This window comes from Dermacentor andersoni, chromosome 1 (genome assembly GCF_023375885.2).
Source record: "Dermacentor andersoni chromosome 1, qqDerAnde1_hic_scaffold, whole genome shotgun sequence".
Taxonomy (NCBI): Eukaryota; Metazoa; Arthropoda; class Arachnida; order Ixodida; family Ixodidae; genus Dermacentor; species Dermacentor andersoni.
In genome coordinates this window covers 45,368,145-45,393,366 of record NC_092814.1, presented here as the reverse complement: position 1 = coordinate 45,393,366, position 25,222 = coordinate 45,368,145, and the positions used below count along the sequence as shown (strand labels likewise).

Sequence of the window (25,222 nt, the reverse complement as noted above, 5' to 3'; positions counted from 1 at the left end):
ATGTCCTGCTCCCATGCGACCACCATGTGGGTCATGACGCCACAACACATAGGCCTAGAACCCCTGGGAAACAAAAACGAAACTGGTTCGTTGAAAGCTACTATAGTAAATTATTTATCTGAAGCTTGCCGGTATTTCTTCAAGGGTTTTGAGGTCTAGTATCTTATTTTAACGCAAGAAAGACAGAAAAAAAGAAAGAAAGATGGAAGAAAGAAAGAAGAAAAGAAAGAAAAGTCGACAATTTCATGTGAATACTCTTTTAAGAGGCTTGTGCAAATCGCCCGAGCACACATCGAAGGTCGCACGGACGGAGGACAGGTGTAGAAAAAAGGTTGATACACTTTGGCCAGCTGTAAAAGCCGACATTTGCCGGTACCTTTAATGTATGTATGACTGAACCGGAACTTCTAGAACTTTTGGAATGGTGGGCCGTCGCTACGCGCAATGTGTCTCGTTTGGAAAAGAAGCATATTTTTTTTTCCAACGATCAATTTGTGAAGCAGATTTTATTTTACAGAAACCAAAACAAGTGTGGACAGCAAAGAGGTGGTATTTACATAAATGCCAACACATGATGAGCATGACAACATTATTTGTACTCTCTCTCTCTCAACAAATGTCAATGTGAAAAATAAAATCTTTTTCAGTGTTACCGACTGGCTGCGTGTACATGGTAAGTCACGTAGTTGACACATTTCCCGCGCACACAGACTGACAAGAGCGTGTTTGACCAACTGTGTGTTGTGTCTACAGAAGCGGATTGCGCAATATTCGTAAACAGCGATGTATTTCACGCATTGCACTTACATTCTTAAACACTGTTGCAAACACTGCACAAGACAAGGCCGTGCAAAATTGCGTTGTTTGGTGCCAGAAAATTATGAAAGGACGTTGGTTTGTTGAAGTCTTCAGTCTTGCTGGAAAACATCGTGAAGAAGAGTTTGAACCAATTGTTTAACCACCATGACTTGAATCCTGCAAGTATTTTGTTATTAGGTAATAAATATCTAGCTGCTTGAGAGGACTATCATGGCTAATTATTCTCTATTATCAGTGTTCTTTTTTTTTTTCGTGACGTTTCAAATGAGGGCATAGAAAAACGTGGGGCTCTTTTCACATGCCAATATTTTATTTTACATGCAATCACTTACAGGCTGGAATATTCTCACAGACTCCTTGTTCTTTAACACGGTTGGCCAACAGTGCAAGGAAGCTACAGCGTTGCGGCAGCCTGCTGAAAAGCCGAGGTGCACCGTTGGATCTCACCCGAGAGCCATTGCACCTCAAAATGGCACTGGGCTAAGTTCACTGTCACTGAAGAGCTGCTTGCATTTTTTTTTTTTCGCTGCTCATGACACGGAGGGGAGTTACGATTCTGACATTGTATAATACGTCCTGACAGCTTTAGGCAGTTTATATAATGACAAATGTCTGCCTTTTGCACGGCCCTGTTTGATCAGTACGAGACATTGACGGTGGCAACATACAGTTGGAGGTTCAGCGGTCAGCGCGATTGTGACGCTCTCAAGAGGAGCGCGCTTTGTAGACGAACTGCGACAGTCTACGGGTATGCGACGCTTGCAGAGCTACTTGCCAAATTCAGCATTCGCCAAGCAAGGGCATCTAGTTAATTCAACTCTCTGCGCGTACATCTCACATCCGGTCCGCCGTGCTTGTGCTGGAACCGGCATGAGATGCGCGCTTGTGGCGTTCCTGTTGGCTTAGCGCGCTGGCTTTCGTTTGGACGTCTTTGCGGGCATCGCATAAGCACGATGTAGTACGCCTCGGCTTCTGCCTTTGTTCGCAGTCGAGGCGGACGGAGCTTTAAGCTATCAGGTTCAGAGAGAGGCAGGGACGCACACGCTAGTAGCGAGCGCGTGGGATTTGTTCGGAAATAAAATGTATAACGATACATCGTTTTGTGAGGTTTGGAAAGTGTTCTTTCCCTCGCAAGTACAACATGGACGTCTACAGATAGCTATTCGGCGTTCGTTCAAACTCCGCCGTTTGGAAGGTGCCTCTATGCGATACCTATGGCGGTGGTGTCTGGGAGGCAGGGGTGAAGTAAACTGCTGTGGGGTACTGAAAAACGGACTACTGCACGTGAACAGCTGGCGGGACACCGGAAGAAAGACGATTTCCAGCTGCCCGTGCGGTGCGAACTGGAGAGAGCAACGTACTACATTGTTGAACATTTGGGCGCATTGAGGAAACGGCCATTGCACTTGGGAGACCATTGCACTTGGGAGAAAATAGCAGGAATACCCGCTCAGTGCGGTCACGTTAAGCTCGCTCGAAGCTAAGCTAAATATATTGTGTCCTCTGCGGCACCTTTGAAATCTAACGCGATCCAGCGCGAGTTCGCTGCTCCGCGTGACAGTAATGTGCATGAAGTCATATCCCTGAAACGAGCGATACTTACATAATAAATAACATCAACTTTTCATTTTACATCCAACTATTCACAGCTTTTTACAGAGGACGCTGCCTCGCGCCGAAAGCGAGCACCACTGCGCAGGACAGGCTGTCTAGCAGCGGGTGGCCAGGGCGGGCGCCGAGAGGCCGGGGGAGCAGTCGCGCGACTAGGGCTCGGCCGCATCTTCACACGGCCGTGTGGTGCGCGGCGAAGGAGAGAGAGGAGTCGCTCTCGGAGGAGCTGGGCGGCGTGTCCAGCACGGGAATAGACAGGTCCAGGTACTCCTGCGGAGGAGAAGAGTGGCTCGTCATCAGCCAAGCACGCAGAGGCGTCACGTAAGCACACAAGTTACTTGTGTGCTTCAGTGCATGAAACGACGTTTTGTTAACAAATTAGTTGGAACGCCAATGCATTTCTCCGCAATGTTCGGGAATTTATATCTCGAAACTAGTGTCATCTTGAAAATTCGTTCCAAGTGGATCCGCCTTGCGAACTCCACTGCTAGCATTTGTAAATTGCAATATGGGCCATAATGTAATTAGTTAAATACTTAATTAGTGTATTTTTATTAATTTGTCGATTTTGCATCTCAATTTTTTTTGCAAGTATTGTCCGTCTCTTCGAGTAGAGCACTTCATGAACAAGATTTGTGCTATCTGCCAGAGGCAATGTTTGAAGATGTTTCAAAGTGTTCGCTAAAGTGTTCGCTAAATATATATATATATATATATATATATATATATATATATATATATATATCATCAGCCTAGTTACGCCCACTGCAGGGCAAAGGCCTCTCCCATACTTCTCCAACTACCCCGGTCATGTACTAATTGTGGCCATGTTGTCCCTGCAAACGTCTTAATGTCATCCGCCCACCTAACTTTCTGCCGCCCCCTACTACGCTTTCCTTCCCTTGGAATCCAGTCCGTAACCCTTAATGACCATCGGTTATCTTCCCTCCTCATTACATGTCCGGCCCATGCCCATTTCTTTTTCTTGATTTCAACTAAGATGTCATTTACCCGCGTTTGTTCCCTCACCCAATCTGCTCTTTTCTTATCCCTTAACGTTACACCTATCATTCTTCTTTCCATGGCTCGTTGCGTCGTCCTCAATTTCAGCAGAACCCTTTTCGTAAGTCTCCAGGTTTCTGCCCCGTAGGTGAGTACTGGTAAGACACAGCGTCGGTGGTTCAGTGGTAGAATATATATATATGTGTGTGTGTGTGTGTGAGAGAAAGAGAGAGAGAGAGAGAGAGAGAGAGAGCAAATGATAAAGGAAAGGTAGGGAGGTTAACCAGGACTGAGCCCGGTTGGCTACCCTACACTGGGGAAAGGGAAAAGGGGACGGAAAGATTTGTGTATAGTACAAATGCGGTAGCTGAACTATAATTGTGAAGTTTCGCAACGTTGTAGTCGTCTTTCCGGTGTTATGCTATGTGTACACGCTTGCTAGACGCGCTGCATGCAGAAATACGTTTTTCTCCCAAGATTCTCCCACAATATATATATAGTTTCGCGACGTTGAACATTGATTCTCCAATTAGATCCGGTATACACATACGGCTGCAAGCAGAGCGATTCATCGTAAAATGTGCTGCTTCACTTCTGTGCAGGCGAGGCTTCCTGTTTGCTCAAATACTAACAAAGGTGAATCGCATGTGCTGCACCTCATAGCCGAGTTGATGTCGGGAATATTTCTAGGTTCTGACGCGTCGCAGCCTGCGGATAGTTAATGCACGCTCGGTACACAGTCCTGCGAAGCTGTAAGCAGGGTTTCCAGGTCCAAACAGTGAAAATCGGCCAAAAAATCTCAAGGAGCAGCCAAAAAGCAGCCTGTTTACTGCAGGTGCTGTAGTCAAAGAATTCGCCAAGCTGCTGCCGCGGTCAATCACGTAAGGAAAAACATTGCTGTCGCCAAGCCCGATACTGCTCCTTTTGGGATGGTTCTTTTCAGCGCCCCTCGATTCGTCTAACAACGTGTCTTAGGACACACTGCACGTTCTCTTTAGCTGGAATGCTCAACTGACATAACCTATTCAAGAGCACACCTTCAGGTTCAGTCCGTGGAACGTCTCCTTTATTGTTGATTACAGGACAAATATAAGCTGCCACTCCCTGCGGTCCCCATGGTCCCCGATGATATTGATAAAATGAACACGAACACATCAATATGTGGCTCCAAAAACTACCAGAATTGTGGACGCGAATAACTTGCTGTTACAAGAGTTCAACTATATACATATAGTGAGTTCACATTAGCATAATTTCTCGGAGATAAAATAGTCTGAGTAGCTAATATTTCTTTTCAAAGTTGAGTTGAGGAACAGGAATAACACGGACAAATTACTATACAGAAAGCTAGAATTGGGGAACCGACAAATACGCCGTTACTATCGTTCAACTACAATGACACGGTAGTCACTTGCAGAAGGATAACAAATCCCGAACAGGTAAAGGTTCCTATCCACCAGTCCAAACTTGATCTTCAATGTATACCCTCGATCCTCATTATGGTAGAGGTTGCATCGTCCCCTTCAAACAAGTACATGTGGTGATGATGGCCGTTGTACGTTGCGTATGCTATGCGTTGCGTATGCGTTGGGGTGCTATAAATGACGTAGTGCAGTGAATTGTACCGATATGAGCATAATACTTGGGCTTGCTTCTGTGTAGTTTTTTTTTTTTTTTTGAGAATGCTGTTCCTAAAAGTAACCAAAAAGTAGTCATGTAGCCAACCCGAAATTTTTTTCCACCACGAGCCTTCAAGAGTAGCCAGTTTGGCGCAAAGTAGTTAATCCTGGCAACCCAGGCAGTATAGCTTCACATATGACGTTTTAGCTCCGGAAATTAAAAAAAAAAAAAAGAAAACCCGCAGAGGGCTGTTCTGCGAATAAGGTCGACTTAAGTAAAGCGACATAATGCACCCTTTACACGTCCTTCTGTTCCCTCACACAAAGCATAGCAGATTGTAGACGGCTGGTTATTTTGCTGCAAAATTGATTACCTGGTCCGTGGCGAAGGTCAAGATCCGGTCGAGGTCCTCTACGAGTTCCGTGAAGGTTGGCCGCTGGTATGGCGACTGGTTCCAGCATTCCCTCATTATCACATACCTGCAACGATACGAATCACCAATGTAATGACAACGGACCCAACCACCGGCGTGCAGTCGACCACCTGCTTTCTGTCCTAAGAGATCTCGAAAACAAATCTGTCAGTATAGAAACGGCTGCCTAAATCGAAAAGCGCACACACTGCAGTTCTTTGCTGTGCTTGCTGCATGTCGCTTAGGCGACATCTCTTCGATTGTAACATTGTAGTTTGTTAGGAGCAGATCACTAGTTTTATGGTATCAGGTTCAGCCAGAACTTCGAACACACATGTTTACTGTTCGTGCGGTGTGGCGACAAAAATCGCGGAATTGTCCAGGTCAACACGACCAGGCATTCAAATGTATAGTAGTTGAGGTTGCGTCCGTCAAACCACAACATTTCTTTCTCTTGATGGTCCTTTAGCGAACTTTGCACTCCCTCTGATATGCTGTTAGTCCACAGATTAGGCTAAATAAGCTTGCGTTAACAACCATTATTGATGACACACAATTGATGTGCTAAGATCTCCGAGTATGAAATAGATCTTACACGTTTTGTTAAAAAAAAAAAAAGATAGAGCGTCGTAGTCTGCGTCGTTATTGCTTTTCCTAATCTCTTCTAGAGCTGTTTACCCGTCACGTCGCCCGATGCTGCTCAATGCTATGCGGCGCTCATGCTGTTCCGCACGAGCATCGCGCCATCTATGAGCGGCTGCGGCAGCCGCGTTCCGGCGAAAGGTTCCGCATGCTGAGATTTCAGTGCAAGTTAAAACTTCCCGACGTAGGTCAAGATCAACCCAGAACTCTCCATTCCAGTAGGTTTGGTTCGTAAAGACGAACAGAGCACTCAGCCCACCGCATGCACGACGTGCATGAAAGTACTCTGACGGACCAAAGCTCTGTCCAGCAATACTCCCGTAGCCTCGACAGCATTGCTTGATAAGTACTAAAAACACAAAACGTATAACAGACTGTCTTACAAAATACATTTTACTCTGTGAAATTGTGCGAAATCAGCGCGTCAGGCACCACGCGGAGTGCCGCGACCGCGTCCCGTCTTTGGCCATGGCAAATTTTTTGTTGGGCTTCGTGCTCTCTGATTTCTTTCATGAAGACGCGTTAAAGACACCTAAGAATGCCTTATGAGGCACCTGCGACACCCACGAGTGCCTTACGAGAACCTTGAGTGTTAAAGATAAGAGAAAGCAGGACTAACAAGCTCTATAACCAATCTGCCAAATTAGATCTCATTACACATCGGTCAAATCATTGCTATTACTGCGATCCTGGTTGGAACTCATGATCATCGTCTGTACTAATAGAGCACGATGTGTAAATGGATGCGAAAAGTGAGAAGACAACATGTAGTCTAAAATTGTTCCGTCAAGGTACGTGATATTCTAGTGTTTTACAAGCGTGTCATTTTCAAAATGTTCAACTTTCGCCGCATGTATATTTCTTACTGCATTCATGCAGAAAAAAAAAGTGATTCTATTTGTTGTTTCTTGGTTGTGCTGCTTCGCGGTACTGTGCCTAGACATCGCCTCCCTTCCTGTACAGGAGAACTCAGCGGTACTCACACTTCAAGCGAACAGCCCTGCGGTTTCTCCATCCTGTGTCCGTCTCTGAGCAACTGGAACAGCTTTTCGATGGGCACAGACGGGTACGGTGTGCCACCGAGTGTCATGATCTCCCACAGAAGGATGCCATAAGACCATCTGCAGGCATACAAGCAAAATCAAGTGCGGTTCGAGTTTATATGGCGAAACGTTTCAACACTTCGCCATGTGTTGTGCGACGAATATAACACGACAAAAAGTGACTGCGTGATACACGCATGCCCTGACATTCAGCGCTTGACTAAGCGCAATCGTAGTCAACTGTGTGCGCCGTAAGCTTTATCTCAACATTGTTAGGCCAGCGCACGTACCATCAGTCAGTCTACGTACACACGGCTGTGCATGTTCATTATTAAAAAAAAACGTTCTGATGAACGGATGAATACCGATACTCTTTAATTAATCATCACTTTGATTGTTTTTTTAACTACGGTGTAGTGAATATCACAGTATAGCGACTTACTAGTACTTTACCTCTGCACATTCGACGTATCATTTGAGGACACCTTTGCAACGTTTATACTGGATAGGATTGCAACCCATTCGCAGGTTCCTGACAAAGTTTTCGCTGTGATGCTTGAAGCATCATATACTCACACGTCGCTTTGTGTGGTGTAGACCCGATCGAACAGGGCTTCCGGAGCCATCCATTTGACAGGTAGACGTCCCTGCAATACCAGAAGACGAAGATCGTGGGTCGGCAAATGCAGGTCAAGTTTGCTTTCCACGTTGATGAGTAGAAAGATAACTTATTTGAAGGGAAAGCCAGAGAGGTCGCGATGGCACTTACGTCTGATTTCTTCTTGTAATAGTCGATGTTGTGCAAGTCACGCGCCAGACCGAAGTCAGCAATCTTCATAACGTTGTTCTCCACGACTAGCACGTTTCTTGCTGCCAAATCACGGTGAATGCACTGCGCACAAAGAATCGAGGCACGGTCAAGCCTTGCTGTACCAGTTCAAAATAGCGGATTGCACGGTAGTCACCAATCCAGCACTTTTACAAAAAAAAAAAAAATGTACGCGGTGCTAGCAAGTCCACAAAAAAGCTTTCGGCTATGCTACAACAAGCATATAACATCTGTGCAACGCGAGTAGCTCAGTGCGTCGGCTGTTGTAACGACATCTTAGTTGCACAACAGTGTGTTAACAATCTTCAAAAGGATAGAAACTCGTACAGGAAATAAGTGCTGGACAGTCCACAGAAGAGGAGCCACTCGTGCAAAATAATATTGAAACGCCTATATAGCAGCGAGCGCCCGCTGTGCTTAATGACTGCGGCGCAAGATTGATTTTCTCCGCATTGTAATTTACACGCACTCGTGACTGCGACGACGTGACAGGAAAAGTGTGTCAACCTGCATAGCTTACCTTTTTCGAGGCGAGGTATTCCATCCCACGAGCGACTTGATAGGCGAACGAGACCAGGTCCTTGTGCGTCAACGTCTTTGGTTTCAAGTCAGCCCCAATAGCTTGCTCGTAACCAGAGCTCGGACGGTGGGTGCGCAAGAAGTCGCGGAGGTTTCCATGGGCAGCGTACTCGACTATCACTTGAAGTGGGCCTGCAGAGAATATGTGAGGCACGCGACGATTAACGTCCTGGCTAGCCGATATTCATGTGCTAACCAAACGCCGTGATGACACACAATGCTCTATAAAAGCACACACGCAAGACGTACTTCACAAATTTCACGTGTGCATGTTTGTGAGTAGATCCATGGTGCTTTCGAACACTGTAAGAGACGTCCTTAATCATCCTTGATCAGTTTACACGCTACTGCAGTTCCCTAACATACGGCAAGGTCTTGGGTGTCAACTGCGGCCGAAAGCAGGTGCCGCGATGCCTTTCTATATGACTCCGCCATCGCGTATCGTCGCATGTGCGAAACATATGAGCATTTGGCTCACGGCCCACCACTTAGCATTACTGCTGCCCATTCTTTCACTTTACTCTTGATGCCATGCCGGCAGACAGCCTGCTAAATATTTAGGGTGCATCAACACGGTAAAAAGAGCGATTGGATTGGTGTGACCGACTGTTTTCCGTTGAAAAAAATATTTTTACTTGCCGTCTTGGGTGCAGCATCCAAGCAGGTTAATGATGTTGATGTGCTTTCCGATGGTCTTCATCACCTCCATCTCGGAAACGAGGTTGGCCATTTCGCTGTCAGTGTGCCCATCTGCGAAAAATAGCCGCTCTGAGGAATGTGATTTTATCACGTGGTGCAGCCATCTCTTCAACGCCTGTCCTTTTTTCCTCCATGAAATTTAAAATCGCAACGTGCCAAAGGAAAAAAAAAATACAAAAGACAACTGTATTTACAAAATTAGTGAACGCAGATATCGAGTCGTAGTTGTTTATTTTTTACATCTAGAGAAATAAGTCACATTGCCAGCCAAAGCATTTCTATACGCACTGCTAGCTGTAAAGAATAACGTACTAATCGCTGACGATAAACGATGCCGTCTCTGCTGGTTGAAATTCTTTGTGCTCATAGCACAAGCCTTAAGTGAGACCTTAGACTTGGTGCAGTCAATATGCCTGATAATTTAGCAAATTCGTACCCTGTCTTCTAATAACAACTTCTCACCTTTCAGCATCTTCACGGCTACGATTGTGGGTCCTTCCTTGTCGCCAAGGCCGTACGCCTCTGCCTTGACCACTTGGCCGAATGCTCCTTCTCCCAGAGGCTTGCCGAGGACCAGCCTGAAGGATTAATGTCACTTTACTCACGATGTGAGGTATTTCAATGCGTGCTTGCCTCAGCCAGCACTGCGACGCTATACCACTAGTATACACCGCCATCCCTGTACTACCACTTGCGCAAGAACTCACAATGAAACTGTATAAGAAAAATGACCCAGGCAGAAACACAGATTTCTAATACACATATGTAAAGAAGAACCGTGTTTGTATTAGCTTTGAATTATAGAAAAAATCAGCTGACAGGAAACGTAAGCGCTACTCCTAATTTTCTTTTCTTTCAGTTGTGACGACACACACACATACGCACGCACGCACGCACGCACTCACACACACACACACACAAACACACACACACACACACACACACACACACACACACACACACACACACACACACACACACACACGCACGCATGCACGCACGCACGCACGCACGCACTCAAAAGAAGCAAGAAAACTCCCCATATGTGGGCCGATCCCGGAGAAAGTGCAATGCCGGGCCGACCCGCGTCGGAGGTGAAGCAGGCGTTAAGCACTCGCCATACGCGGGCCGATCCCGAAGATAGTGCAATGCCGGGTCGGCCCGCGGTGGAGGTGCAGTTCGCCATTAAGGGGCCCACATACACAGCTTCGCTGGTCACCCTTCTTCACATAGCGGAAGGGCACTGAGTTTTTTTTTTTTAATGTTTGAAATAGTCTAATGTGTTTTTGTTTCTTGTCTTGAAGGGCGCGACTCAACCAGCATATGAGGCGAAGAGCGCCATGTTTAAACACTGACTCAGCGTGACACGACGCGGCAACGGATTGTTTCACGGGTGAAAAAAGCGCCGCCAATTAAAAAGTAAAAATGAATTTATATAAAACAGCTTCACGCCTAGGGAAGCAGTACTAGCATCGCCTGCTGAATTTCTTGTGTTTTCAAGCCTACAGTAACCGCTGCGCAGTTGAGGGCCAGGCGCGGTGCGGGTCGGTGGGGGTCGAGTTAACCGAAGCGGCATGCTTCCGAGTTTGAACTAAATTAACTTTCCTTCCATATGCAATATATGTTTTCACGCTGGTACTTTACAATGCATTCGAATTACGCGATAACTCGAATACCGAGATTACATTAACGGGAGTTGACTGTATATAATTTTAGAACCAAATTATGCTACTGCAGAAGCTGCGGTCACTGAATGCCACAGGGAGAGTGAAAATGGTCACAAATATGTTTGCAAGTATATGACATTTAAATGTGCATTACTACGTCAAAGAAATCAATTGTGTTTATTATAAGAATTATGCGCTTGATGGCGTATATTTGTTGCGGGGAGGATATTTAGGTAGCGTATATGTTATTTCGTTCCGCAATTCCGTAATTCCACATCTGTATGGCGGTAATACAGATGGCTATACGTACATACGCTGACTCGTTATTGTGTGCTGTCCTGTGTTGAGTCATGTCGGGCGACGACGTAGTTTTCATGAAAAGGAAGTCTGCGGGAGAACTCGAGAAAAACCGCTGCTGTGGTAAAAACTAGACATTGTAAAACGGCTGCAGCTGGCATCTCATGTTAAATGCCTGCACTTTGGTTGTGGTAATAGCATCGCAGAAGTCGTGAGTGTCAGCGCCATCGAAGCCACGGACGCCTAAAACACAACCTCTCGGAGTGACCATCATGTCAAGATCCGTGCTTTTCACGTTAGGCGTGCTCACAGCATGGACGCCTGCTGCTGCGGCGTCGGAAAGCGAAGGCATCGTGGAAGCACGCAGAACGACGCTTTGGGTAGGGCGTGTTACACCAGAAAACCTTTCGTGTATGCACATGGATCAAACCGCGGTGTACCTGCCGCGAGGGTTGTCGGGACGGACTATTTCGGAAGCATATAAATTTGCAGTTTTAGCTAATACGCCCAAGTATTGGATTAGACGGCACAATTTGATTTTGTCTTAGCCTTGATTTCGTGTTTACTTGCACTCGGGACAACGAATGGTCGATGTCGATTTAGCCTCCTTTTTGTTTGTTTCCGTTCTTAAGAGGAAGCTTTAGCTCGGGCCCGACTCCGACAGGCTTTTCTGAGATAACGCTGTACCGATTCTAATGAAATTTGTTGTATTTGAGAGAGAAAGTTAAATTCTAGTGACTGTTGCAAGCGTATTTTCTACTTAGGGCATGAATTTCGTTAAAAGAATTTTCAAAAATTCGAAAGTTGGAAAAATATAAAAGCACAAAGTTTGCAAATTATAGCTCTGCAACAAGAACAGATATCGCGGTCCTGTGCGGCATCCACTAGATCATTCAAATCGGACAAATTCGGTATGTCAATTTATATCTTACGTGAATTCGTTACGTTGTGTACAAAGGTTCTGCAAAAGGTGTATTTCTTTATTACTAACTTTTTGAGATTCATGTGTAACATATCAATTTTGTCTGCTTTAGATGTACTATGAGATGCAATTCACATAATTGTGATATCTATTTTCATCGCTGAGTTAGAGAGCTGTAAACTTGATAGTTTCGTTTTCTGAAAATTTGCGATTTTTGCCCGTTTTCAATAAAAGAACGGACGACCTAAATAAAGAATTGGAAACGAACAGTCACTAGATTTTAAGGTTTTCTTTTAAATGCAACAAACCTCGTCAAATTTTGTGCGATGGTTGCCGAGAAAGACGAATTCTCCTTTTGCATGTATTTACATAAACGTTCCCGAGTCACCAAAAATTTTTAATTTCAGCATTGCTTCATGACGTAGAACTAAACAAAAGCCTAAAAGGAAGCTTTAGCTCGGGTGCTCATATAGAGTCACCAAAAATTGTTAATTTCAGCATTGCTTCATGACGTAGAACTAAACAAAAGCCTAAAAGAAAGCTTTAGCTCGGGTGCGGAGCACCCGAGCTTTGGTGACTTTTGGTGACTTTTGGTGAATTTTTGGTGACTCGGGAACGTTTTGCAACACTGAAACGTTCCTAGGACATAACAATGATCAGAAGAACAATATTAATAAAAACAATAAGTACTGCTAGCTCAGCCTCTCTTTCTGCATCGCCTTCCCTCTTATTCAGCGGACGATAACAAATCAGACCTTGTATTCTAGTTGACCTTGTTGCCTTTCTTAATATAGTATATGTGTTAATGTTAACCCGAATGTTCACGTATATTACATTGGTCCACCACAGCTCAACATCGTGTAAGGGAATTTTAGCGGTGACATTTTACCGCGTCTTGCTTGCTGAAAGGCAGTGGCACATACCTCTCTCTGGGAAATTCCCATTCGGGGTCCAGAGGCAACTCGTATTCGCAGACGGTGTTCAGTTCCGAAGGCATGAAGCCCCTCTGGTGGTCGATCTTGACCAGTGGGGCTACTGATGAGTCTTCGTAGTGACCAGAATCCTGTTAAAACACGAGCGCAGAATATATTTATTTGCTTGCTTGTAGATTCGCCAGTCGCTTGGTGTAAGTATAAGATCACAAGGTGCAGCAGCACGTAAGCAACGCTATAATCAAAACTTTGCGCTTCTTCGCTCTTGCACTGGGACAGTGTAGACTTTTCTTTGGATCCGCGGATACGCAAGACGCGACGGCACGCAAGAATGTTAGAAATACTCCGACATTGTCAGCCTCGCTTCTGTGGCGAGTTTCGGGCATCCGCGTGAGCAGAACAATACAAGTGCTGATGTTGCAAGTAGCTATGAGTCTGATCTCAAGTGCTGGCGGGCACTGGGGGCCCATCTGTCGAGGCATGCGCGCGGCATGCTCACCGAAATCTGGCGCTCGAGGATGACCTTCTTGCGGACGACCACATGCTGCTTCTGGGCTACATCGAGCTTCTGCTGCAGTGACAGCATGGCAGAGCGGCAGACGAGCGTGGTGATGACGCCCACAACGGCGCTCACGCCCAGCACAGTGGCCAGCGCCAACATCCATGGATGCTTGAGGAGCGTCATCGTGAAGCTGGACTTCTCGGGTTGCGGCACTGCACGCACGCGAAGACTGCCATGAAAAACCTCATCGCGATATCAACGATCGGCTGCGCTTGCGGCGCCTCTGCTTCGGAGACAGTCACCGGTGACTGGGTCTCGCAGCAAGCATCGTGCTTCAACAGGGAGTTTCCATCAAAATACTAAATTAGGACAGGGTACTCAGGTGACAGGGTTTCGAGTGGCTTAATTTCATCAGCATGCAATAGCCTTGTATATGGTGCCAATAATAGGGACAGTCAGTAAATCAATCCAACTTTGCTTTTCTGTTCATCGCATCAATTCGCAACAGACTGCATCCCCCTCCCTTCCTCCATCAGCTGACATCAACGCACAACACCTCAGACCTCAGCTGACTGCTCAGTTGCGTGAGCAGAGCCGTCAGTATGTGAGGCAGCTGGGAGGCGACATAGCGGGAGAGCGATCGCTTGCCCATCATTGAGCTGGCTGTCTGGCCGAGTATCAGCAGTGACAGTCATTCCAAAGCCTGAGAGGCGACGACATTCCCCCGTTCCCATGCTTCCGTCGCCACAGTACTCAAGCCTTAAATACAATGAGCCATTACGTGATTAGCAGTGGTAAAACAAGGAACGTCGTTGAAGGTCACCAATCAGAACTTCGCTAGCATTTGGACAGCAAACCACCAAATGCGTGCACTGTCGTAACAGTCATGCAGATAACGTTCTGGACTACAACGCACTTATGTAGAACACAAAGCCCGAACACGGAAGGACGAGCAAATCGAATGACAAGCCAATGTAAAAGCACGCCGTACTCACATGGCTCAACATTCAAATAGACGCTCTTGTTGCTGATGCCAACGCTATTGCCAACTAGACAAGTGTACCAGCCTTCGTCATCCATCGTCACGTTGTCGATCACGAGGACTCGAGGATCATATATGCTCTGATTCGCACTCTGCGAGAGAGGTAAGTAATCACACCGTGAAAAACTAAGCTCGAAAAAAAGACTTTTCAGTTGTCGTTAGACACACGCTTGAACGTTTGCCTAAGGCGCACGTATCGCATCTAAGTACTTACCGATTCCTTATTTTCGCAATGAAAAGCAAGCAAGAAAAATCGAATAATCACATCATGCGCATTAGCGTTCGGTGATTTCAAATGGGACGGAGTGCAGCACTTCATCATGCTTACCTGAACGACACTGACGTAAGGAGTAGTCTCGTCGTCGTTCTGGAAGTATGAGCCGTTCACGGAGTAATGCCGCAGCCAGCGAATGTGCGGCTGCAGGTCGCTTATGAAGCGGCATTCGAAGCGTGCTTGCTGTCCGGCGTACACGGTCAGGTTCTGGATGGAGTCCTCGTAAATGATTGGCCGAAGTGGAATTCGTTCTGTAAACGTTAGGGTATTCGTTAGCTCTAAAATATCCCCAGAAGAGCGGCTGAAGCAACTGGCGAGGACTTTTTTTTTTGTTCTGAACTTTTTATGTTTAGGGAAGTGATAGTTAGTTAGAGCACTCTGCCTGCGGAAACCCGTGTAAGAAATTACTCATGCCTAAAACTTAGCATAAGATCCCTGCGCTAGCTGAGTCAACAAGTAGCACAGATCATTCCTCTTCTTGAATTCGTGACGATCAGATAAAATCAGTCTTAAGGATACTTCTTGTGGCAGAATATCATCTTGATAGGTAGGTGTTTGTAGGCTTACAAAGAGAACACTTACATAACTGGGGCCGAATCAGCGAACCTTTTCGTTTGTATACGCGCTGTCTGCCACTGGCCGGCCGCATTCGATAATGATAACAATATACCCGACATCACCTTTGACTGCTATCTGCTCTTACGAACAGTATCTATCGTCAGAGCTTTTTTGTATATACTGTGTCTGATATATGCAATCCCGTCTTCTGTATAAACGAGAAGGCGGGACTTTTTGTGCAATAGTTATTCTTTATTAAACGTCAAATGATGATATAAGAGGAAATTAGCAAACAACTCATATGTTCTGATAGTGCGTTTCTGATAGTGCAGTGTTGCTTGTGCTTTTACGCGAAAATATTATTCCTTGTATAGATAATTTAGTTTAGAAATGTTCGCGTTACTGTCGGTCGCCGGGGGAGAGAGAAGAGTTTTGCACAAACCTTTGATTTCAACAGTGTAGGTGTAGCTGATGTTGCCCAAAGAATTGATGGCCGTGCAGGTGTAATTGCCCGCGTCGGACACCATGACGTCATTTAATGACAATTTGTGTGTCCGGTAAATAACCTGCGCAGAATTCAGGACAGGTCGGTTTCATCTCCACTTCGATGCACGGTGGTCATCAAAACTACATCCTCTGCCTACACAACATGACGAGGGCCTTCTTGAGTAGCTATGATTAGCCTTACAGTTAGATTATCGTCATTGACATTTCACCACGAGCGCACACTGGTATGACGATTTTAATAATATTCACTTTGTTTAGCAGTTCCCTGCGCATCACTTGAAAAATTATTTTTAAATCTTCGTTTTCTCTGTCGATGGGGGCGAAATGCGAAAACACCCGTGTACTTAGATTTTGGTGCACGTTAAGAACCCCAGGTGGCCAAAATTGCCGGAGTCATCCACTACGGCGTGCCTCGTAATCAGAAAGTGGTTTTGGCACGTAAAACCCCATAATTTAATTTTTTTTTCTCTGTCGGAAACGTTACATAAATGAGTATACTTCGCTTCAAACGAAACAAATAAGAAAACTCGGAGCCGCTTCTAAGGCTTTCAGATTCAGGCCCAACGACTAAAACGCAGCAAATGTGAAAGTCATATTTGAACCGTAGTTGTTGCGATAGTCACTGGTAGGCGTATAAATTAAATTTTACATACGCTTTACATATTCAAACATTGCGTTACTTTAGTTATATTGTCAAGGGTTGGGAACAACTCTGAATTGCCGCTCTTCCTTCGAACTGAGCCTGATCCTCTACCGCCGACAGATTCAAAGCGTATTCAAAGTGGGCATAGGCGTCCGCAACCCGACGTGCGGTATAGGGGACTCCAGTGACCCGCGCTGCAGAAGGGCAGGTCACTGGAGTGCAAATGAGTGCAAGTGCAAAATGAGTGCAAGTGCAAAATGAGTGCAAGTGCAAAATGAGTGCAAGTGCTCGCACTCGAGGTTTGTTCGCGCTCACAGAAGACATGGTTTAGGAGCGTGATTTGCTGGGCCAGTTGATTCATGTTTAAAGCGAAAAAAAAAACGAAAAGCAGGACGCAGGTCCTGAAGGCGCCACACACACAGTCGCCGGACTTACTTGTATGTGTGCGTGCGCGTCCTTCTGGTCCTGCGTCTTGGTAGTCGCTGTTTTTTTTTTTTTTTCGCTTTATATAGAAGACATTCTGGAGAAGTGGCGGCATTACTTTCCAGTTGTTTAACGCAAAGAACCAATACATGACGTGACGCAGTCGCAAAGAACCAAGGACACGTATTCGACACGTAATGACGGACTCCCGCCGGTGATTCGCCACGTGCTCTACAACTGATCCGGGATTCAAGAAGCTCGAAACCCCTACTGAGAGTCTGAGAGAGAGAGAGAGAGAGAGAGAGAGAGAGAGAGGAGCATGCAGTGTAAATAGAGTGGGTCTTTGCTCCCGTTGCGGCCTCTACATGGCTGCTCTGTGGTCTTCGAACTAGAGATCGATGGGGCTGAAGGGATCTGGGCCCGTCAAGCTGGGCCCGCAGCTGTGTGGACTCGTCTCCACCCCTTTTTTCACACCCCTTCCCAACTTTCCCCATCGCAACGTGTTTCACAGAGTCGTCTTTCTTGACCGTAGGATTAATTAGTTCATGCCTTATTGCGTCAAATGGCCCTAGTTCAGTCATAACTGCATATTTTCGAGAAATTATTCCAGGATAGCTTTTTTCTTTAACTTGGAATTCAATTTTTTTGGCTGGATGGCACGATTCCCTTAAATGATAAAGTAGCCACAGTGGCTGTAGACACTTAAAGCACAGTGCGCGCCCTGCTGACTGTCGTGCTCACTTCTTGACGCTTATGCATTCGGACGCGACAGGCCTTCGTGCAGGTGTGAGTTTTCTTCGGCAACTCATGCATAGCCCACAGGTGTGCCCGTCGTTGCATCTATGCTACCTGCCAAAACTATACCCGCTTCCAGTAGAATGTCACGCGCGCTGTCACTCCCGCGATGTTTTTGTCGATTAACGAGGAACACTGACTGACATGCATGGCTGAATTCGAAGATCTGCCACTGAGTATATGCTGACTTCAGTGGCGGCTCTGATATATGACCGGCACAACTGCCGGAAGAGGCGCGCAGTATTTTGCGAGCTCCGTGTGACACGAGGGGCAGTATTAGTGCACAAAGACAACTGCAAGGACTTGGTTCGCCAACACCGAGCGTGCCTTTTAGAAAGCCATGTCACAAGAGCCCTTGCAACGCTGAGCACTATGGGAGCTGTGGTGGCTTCCCATTGTGTCTTCTTCTACTACGAACATCAGTTATGAGCTAGGAAATGGGCCCACCGCGTTCGTTCGGGCGTGTTCGTTCGCTCTTTGGTTCAGACAGGCGGTAACGTGACGTAAAAGATAACATGTCCTACCGAACCTATAGGATTAAACCAACGAAGGTGCGTTTCCGAACCGAGCAATCGAGTTAAGACAATCAAAGAATTTTTGGACGAGGACTGCCTCGCCGTGTTCGTACTGGTTAGCAGGTTGTTTTCGAGCAAGCCTCCGTGCACCAGACACTGTGAAAGTAAACCCTGTAGGTTTCCCCCATATTGTTTCACTCCGGTGCTTTGCGAGGAAACGAACTGAGAAAAAGGCTGGCAAGCTCCGGCGTACCTTTTTTCCCAGAAGTCGCGTTGGTGGTTGGTCGTTCTTGAGCCACGTGATGTTCGCCGGTGGGTTGCTCTTGACGATACATGGCAACACCACGTTGCTTCCGGCAGGCTGCACCACCAACTGCGGATTCACCTTTACGAACGTCGGTGGCTCTAAAAGGGCAGAGGGAAACACGGCCAAGAAGTAGAAGTAAGTAAACGAACAAAAGCTGCGTCCTGTGGATTTCGCGAGTTCTCCCCGACCCCCACGCGCCCCTGCTTAGCATCCTTATCTGTTTCGCGGAAAATTATGGACGACTATCACGTTGTGTTGAACCAGGCATATATACTTGGAGGTCTAAACTCAGGACTGAACGAGTTTAGGTAATAAAACACAGTTCATTTAATTATTTCTGCCGCGAATTTTGTTTTGGGAAAACTTTATTTTCGCGTACATGTCAACGATCACATAAAGGGAAAAATTTGAAAACAGTTCGCAGTGCTACTATTCACAATATTTTGAACCTTGTGTCACATATCCAGATAGTTGCAGGGAGATAGTATTGCGTCAAGATTGTAAATTTGCAACGATAAGTGTATGAAGAATAGCCACAAATGATTGTCAGGCGCGCCAACTAAGGCATACTACGCCGCCTAGGCGGCAGGCTTCAGACATGCGGTATGCAGGTTCCGCACCGCTGCGTGTTAACACCGCACTGCGTGTTAACACCGTTCCGCACCGCTGCGTGTAAACATGTTGAAAGGTCGACTCCACGTAAAGTTGGACACTCGTAGTTCTCGAATTTCTGTTATATTATAATGCTATGATATAATATCATAATTGCGTTTACTTCGCGAAGCGGCGATTGTCGCCACGTGTAGTGTACCGCATTCTCTTAGTACGCTGTCAAAGAGCATCAGAAGCACTTCACTTGCGTATGGTCTACGTCTTCGTTCTTCACCGTTAGCAATGTCTCAGTGGCTGCGGAGTTATTGCGCTCTGCACGAGCTTACGGGTTCAATTCTCGGCTGCGGCGACCGCTCTTAGATCGGGAAAGAGTGAAAAGGAAAAAAGAAAAGAAAGAACCGCTCATGTACATAAATTTAAATCATACTTAAAGAACCGCAGGTGGTCCAAATTATCCGGAGCCCTTTACCACAGCGTCCCTCACTGTGCAGCTTTGGGACGCCAAAAAACTGGTCACATAATTGATTCTGTTGCGTTTTCCATTTTTGTTAACCCAAACATGCGGTATTGTGGGACACCCTGCGGAAAACAGCGGCGCCTATATAACGCGAAACTTATACGAAAGGAAAAAAAAAAAGAATACCCACCTAGCTTTTCCGTGATTTCTGTCGTTTCATCGACAGAAGGCGCGGTAACCGCACTTGCATTTCTCGTGTAAAGAATGTTGTCCGGGGCTTTTGCTTGGTCTCGAGAAGGGACTTCTGAAAGGAGAGCAAGTTTTTTTTTTTTTTTTTAATTCGAACTGAGAAGACACTCACCTTTAGAGACATTTCACTGTAATTTTAATCGCGATTTTTTTTAATCAAATGGGGCCTTCCGACTTCGAATGAAAAACACGAAAACGTTCAAGTGCTCTTTTTCGGCGGACTCTTTTCAGCCTGAATATTTACAAGGGCTTTGCGTCCCACATACTGCCCTTTTAATCAGCTACTAGCTTTATCTACCATCTGCTGCGAGAAGAGACCGAAATGAAATGAACACGCGTGTAAATACTGCAAAGCGCTCCGTCAATTATTCCTACGTTTGGAGAGTATTTGCTTAAAAAGTATACCTCTACTGTTTACATACCCGTGAAATGAAGCGGGACGGGCGGATACTCACGGTGAAGGACTCAAGTGCGGGGCCCGTATTCACAAAAACAGCTCTTATGCTGGAACTGCTCGGAACAGCAAATGCCAGCCAATCCTGCTGCTGGACATAATATTAGTTAGGGCTGCCAGCCAGTAGCAAAAAAAAAAAAAAAAAAAAGAATGAAGAAGATGAAAAAAAAAAAAAGACGAGCGGAAATCTTTGTAGATTTGGCCCCAGATTCGCAGGACAACACTTTAATTGGATGAGCCATATGGACGATCCCAGCCTTTAACTTCGTAATATAAATATATGAAGGCATGCGGGTATAGACGCCGAATGCCCAGGAATTTGCGAGTTATGCTGTAGGCAATATGAAGGGCCTCAAGCTTTCAGGGTCAAAACCGATTTTTTTGCACCCGGCTTATAGCATTCTGAGTAGCAGACCGCGGGTGCGATCGCCGTTTACAGAGGCCACATTCCGATGGGGGCGGAATGCAAAAAATGCTATGCGCGTTGAGGTACCCTGGCCAATATTGATCCGCAGCTCTTCGCTACGATGTGCTCTCAAGCGTCAGTGTTGCTTTGGGAGGTTAAATCAAATAAGTAAGTAAGTAAGTAAATAAATAAATAAATAAATAAATAAATAAATAAATAAATAAATAAATAAATTGGGAGAGTTGTACTTAGAAAGTGCGGGAACCTCTGAATGAAGGTCCCTATCTTTGATGTGATTCACTTGCTCACGTTATTGTAGTGAAATGTCGGCAGGTTCTCAAAGGTAACTCATAAAAATCGATCAAGTGTAGCTGTTTTCTTTTTTTTTTTTTGCGCCTGGTGCCAAACCATTTCGAGAACATTGAAAAGGATACTTGGAAAATTATTTTTTGAACTACCGTAATTTTCGGACTATAGACCGCGGAGTATACAATTGTGCGATAAATATACATACAAGCTATACAAGCTATATATGCCCCAAATAGGACGGTGCAATACGACAAATGGTAAATCAGCTTTCGGTGGGAAATTATAGTAGCTATCCTGCTAAACACTTGAGAAAGTTGAATCAATTTCATCCGTTTCATCCTTATCGACTATCCTCGCAGTTCTAGCGTTTCCTCAATGAAACAAACACTTGGCTTAGCCAACCTCCAATAGCGCTGAAAACACGTTAGGCTCTGCCTCTTTGAGAAAATCTTCTATGCTGACGAGCTTCTCAAATATGAGCTGCTTCTTAAGCCATCGTACATGTACAAGCCTCGAACGGATAATCCCATGCGAGGTTGGAATTCTCTCATGTCGTAGCACCGTATACAAGGGCCCGTTAATCCCAGTAACATCCAACGACTGAAACCACCTCTCCACCGGCACCACCGCTATCATTTGACCCCAAAACTTCAAGCCAGCCACAAAAGCGCATATTTTGTTCTTGTCCCTCCTTTTTGTTAAGAGGCAACGACATGCACGCGATATTCAAGCGACGGTGACAAGCGATGCGGCAGGCAGACGCTGTCGCGCTGTCGCGTGGCGGTGTGGGGCAACCACATGGACACGACACTGCAATAAGTCGCGTCAAATGTCCATTCTTGTCCGAATAAATACAGTCATACGCACGTCAAAAAATTGCAAACATACCGCAAGACTCACGTTTTTACCAGAGTGTACTAGATCTAGATTTAACATGCCGCCATCGCCGATGAAGAAGCGTTCTAGACTAGCACACTCGTTGAAGTGCTAATAATTTAAATGCACGTGTGTCAGCAATAATTTGTGACAAATTAACAAAGAAAAATGTAAGCTGGAAAAAAAATTTAAAAAGACACTTTCTTGGAACATTTGATCATATGTCATTAAAAATGAAGTAAATTACCCGACGAAGGATGAGCATTCTTTAAAGTGTTATCATTAGAGGGAGCAATCCGTAAAAGAACCCGGACCAGGTCTCGACAGTAAAGAACTCACTTTGAGTTGTCGACTAAAAAATTACTGTAAATTGTTCTACCATGCGAAATTGTAAAACATATAGAATCCCGGTTAAGAAGAACACTAAATAAGTATACATGCCGTAAACATTGTAAGCATAAACTAGATGAAGTAGTAACATGCTCACCGTATCTCAGATAATTGACTATAATTTGGGCGTACTGTTTTATAGGCTGATCAGCAATCAGCTCCCGGTTGACCTGATTTCAGTATCATCTTTACTGAATGCTAACATTACGAGGTTTGTATGTAAGAAAAATTTTAGCTTGCCTAAAGTGCGCACTAATTACGGTAAATTCGCATTTCATTTTTCTTGCATTTCATTGTGGAACTCCTTGCCTTTAGTTATAAAAGAGTGTAACACCCCATATAAATTCAAAAAGGATCTTAAAATGTTTTAAGATCATTTATTGTTCATACTCGCACTTTTTTATTTTTTATTATTTTTTTGTCTTGTTTTTCCTTCTTTCTTTTTTGTGTATTTATGCTCAACGTGTCTGTTACCTTAGTTCTACTTTTTGAGTTGTTTGTTTATCTCATGATATGACATTGCTCTATTTTGCTGCCATGTAGTAATTCCTCTCACCACCTAACCTAGACCGGAAGTCCCAACACAGTCTTTGACTACTCCTCTTGTATTTCATATCTATCAACACATGTAATAATAGTCAATGTGCGCAAGGCCATATCATATTTCAGATTTCATAACATAAGATAGCATAGCGGCAGCGGCAAATATTTAAAAAAAAAAAAAAATTGTGTGTACAGAAAAAGAAAAAAAAGAGACGAACCCAGAGCTTGCACATCAGGGATATTGAACTCATTAGTTGGCCTAATTTCAAAGCTTGAGCGAGTTCGATGGTAAAAACTATCTATGCTAAGAGTGGGGAAAAAAGAAAGAGAGGACGGAAATAAAGTGGGAATCAGCGGTGACGTAGCATATATAGTCTTGTTTGATCAAACCTTTCTGTAATGCATCAATACAAAACCGCTTGTCGTTCAGTGAGCGTGCGCGACCCGTTCTTGGTGCGCCCGGATTTAAAAAACCCGACATTCTCGTATCGCCGACGTGCACCAGCGGCCCTTCGGATGGCATTATTTACAGCAGAAACCTATGCTACTGGAAATAAACCGAGCGTAGTTCGAGCCCGGTGCAACATTGAGTTTTGAAACGGCGTGCCACGGCGCGAGCCAGCCCCCAGAATAGCAGCGCCGATGAAGGAGCCACGATGAAGAAGCAGTGCACGAATGCAGCCCGCCAAGACAGCAGCGCAAGCGCGCCGTCAAAGGCGCGTCATCGCTGACGCAGTGATGGCGGCGCAGAGAGGCACGCGGGACGCGCGCCGTGCCTGGCCATGTGGGGAGAGCGCGAGGGCTAGAACGGCTCTATTTATGGAGTTGGAGTGCATAAACCATTGCTTTCTCTGCAGCGTTTTGAAGCGGTGAGCTGACTCTCGCGCACTGCTTACACTTATTCCGAGAAATTCATCACGGTATATAGCACGGTAAAGAGTTGAGAATCCTAATGTCCTGCGCCTCGCACAGCCGGCAGTCACATTGTACTTTTTTTTTTATTCACGCTGCCATTATTGACCACTTAGAACCGAATCCCACTTTGGCCATGATCAAACTGTGCGTGAGTGACGCGCTCGGAGAGTAGCTGATGATTGAAATGGGCAGCGCGAGCCAACGGAGAGAAAAGGAAGAACAGCGGACACGACGCGCGCTGTCTGCTGGCTTAATTGTTCCCCCTTTCATTTGTCCGCGTCGCGCTGTCCATAAATACCGTGGATCCGCGCCAACTAGTCGCACCTTTCACCAGTCGCCCCATTATGCGAGGAGGCCGTGACGTTTCGAATGCGGTTACGGGTGTCTATTCACGCACTAGCCTGGCTCTCATCGCCGCTTTTCATCTGACTGAATGGTTTGCATCACTTCCGCATTTCTTGCCGGACTCGTCTTCACTTCCCTCGGTGTGGTTAGTTAGCCTCTGTAACGTCAGTAAACCAGGTTACGCGCTCCTCGTTAGCGCGCCTTCAAGTCCCACGTAGAGCGACCGCCAAGCGTGCAAAGCCAGCAGCACTCACCGACTCGCAGAGTGAAGTTCTTCCAGGCTTCGCCGAGGCCGTTGTTCGCCTTGCAGAAGTAGCGGCCGGCATCGCGTGGCTGCGCGTTCTGGATGGTGAGCGTGTGACGCGACACGCGGACGTTCTCGCGTGGCGTGCTCGTCAGCTCGCTCTCTTCGTGGTACCAGACCAAGTAGGGCCGCGGCTGTCCCGAGACGACGCACCGGAGCCGCACCGTGGCGCCGGCCATCACCTCGTACAGTGTCCGTTCATCGTCCTTTTTGAAGACCGGTGGATCTGCAGAATCAATCAATCAATCAATCAATCAATCAATCAATCAATCAATCAATCAATCAATCAATCAATCAATCAATCAATCAATCAATCAATCAATCAATCAATCAATCAATCAATCAATCAATCAATCAGCGCTCAGCGGGAGTTATAGATTGTACGAAAGATAAACGGCAGAATAAACCCAAGAAATAGGCGCAATTTAGACCCAGGTAGCACAGGAACTGAACAAGCAAGTCCCTTAGTCTAGAGCCAAGACTATCGACACCTACATTCCCTCGTTTATACCAGATAATACTGCATTTCCAGCTTCTGCATTGAGAAGGAAGGAAGACGGCACTACGGGCTAGACTTCAAAGGTGGCTAATGAATAGGTGTGAAAATATTTGGCGTATTGTTTTTATCCTAAGACTTAATGCCTGGTTTCTCTTTTTTTTTTCTGTGGCTACATTACCTACAGGTTTATGGATGTTTTTAGGTTACTGTTTTTATAACAGTA

General features: G+C 45.7%; 1 protein-coding gene across 3 annotated transcripts in view; it reads right to left on the bottom strand.

Annotated features, from left to right (window-relative positions):
- Positions 1–487: 487 nt before the first annotated feature.
- LOC126543943 (fibroblast growth factor receptor 2-like) overlaps positions 488–25,222 on the bottom strand; it is an 85,975-nt gene continuing 61,240 nt past the window's right edge. For all 3 annotated transcript variants that reach the window (XM_050191108.3, XM_055061415.2, XM_055061416.2), the window contains 16 exons: positions 24,451–24,726; positions 19,900–20,013; positions 18,587–18,738; positions 15,893–16,016; positions 14,947–15,143; positions 14,572–14,710; positions 13,574–13,788; positions 13,066–13,205; positions 9,719–9,834; positions 9,197–9,307; positions 8,499–8,689; positions 7,919–8,041; positions 7,726–7,796; positions 7,090–7,227; positions 5,426–5,531; positions 488–2,700 (listed from right to left, as the gene is read on the bottom strand). In XM_050191108.3, coding sequence (XP_050047065.1) covers positions 2,602–2,700; positions 5,426–5,531; positions 7,090–7,227; positions 7,726–7,796; positions 7,919–8,041; positions 8,499–8,689; positions 9,197–9,307; positions 9,719–9,834; positions 13,066–13,205; positions 13,574–13,788; positions 14,572–14,710; positions 14,947–15,143; positions 15,893–16,016; positions 18,587–18,738; positions 19,900–20,013; positions 24,451–24,726 — 2,312 coding nt within the window. In that variant the 3' untranslated portion in view covers positions 488–2,601. The remainder of the gene's footprint in view (positions 2,701–5,425; positions 5,532–7,089; positions 7,228–7,725; positions 7,797–7,918; positions 8,042–8,498; positions 8,690–9,196; positions 9,308–9,718; positions 9,835–13,065; positions 13,206–13,573; positions 13,789–14,571; positions 14,711–14,946; positions 15,144–15,892; positions 16,017–18,586; positions 18,739–19,899; positions 20,014–24,450; positions 24,727–25,222) is intronic.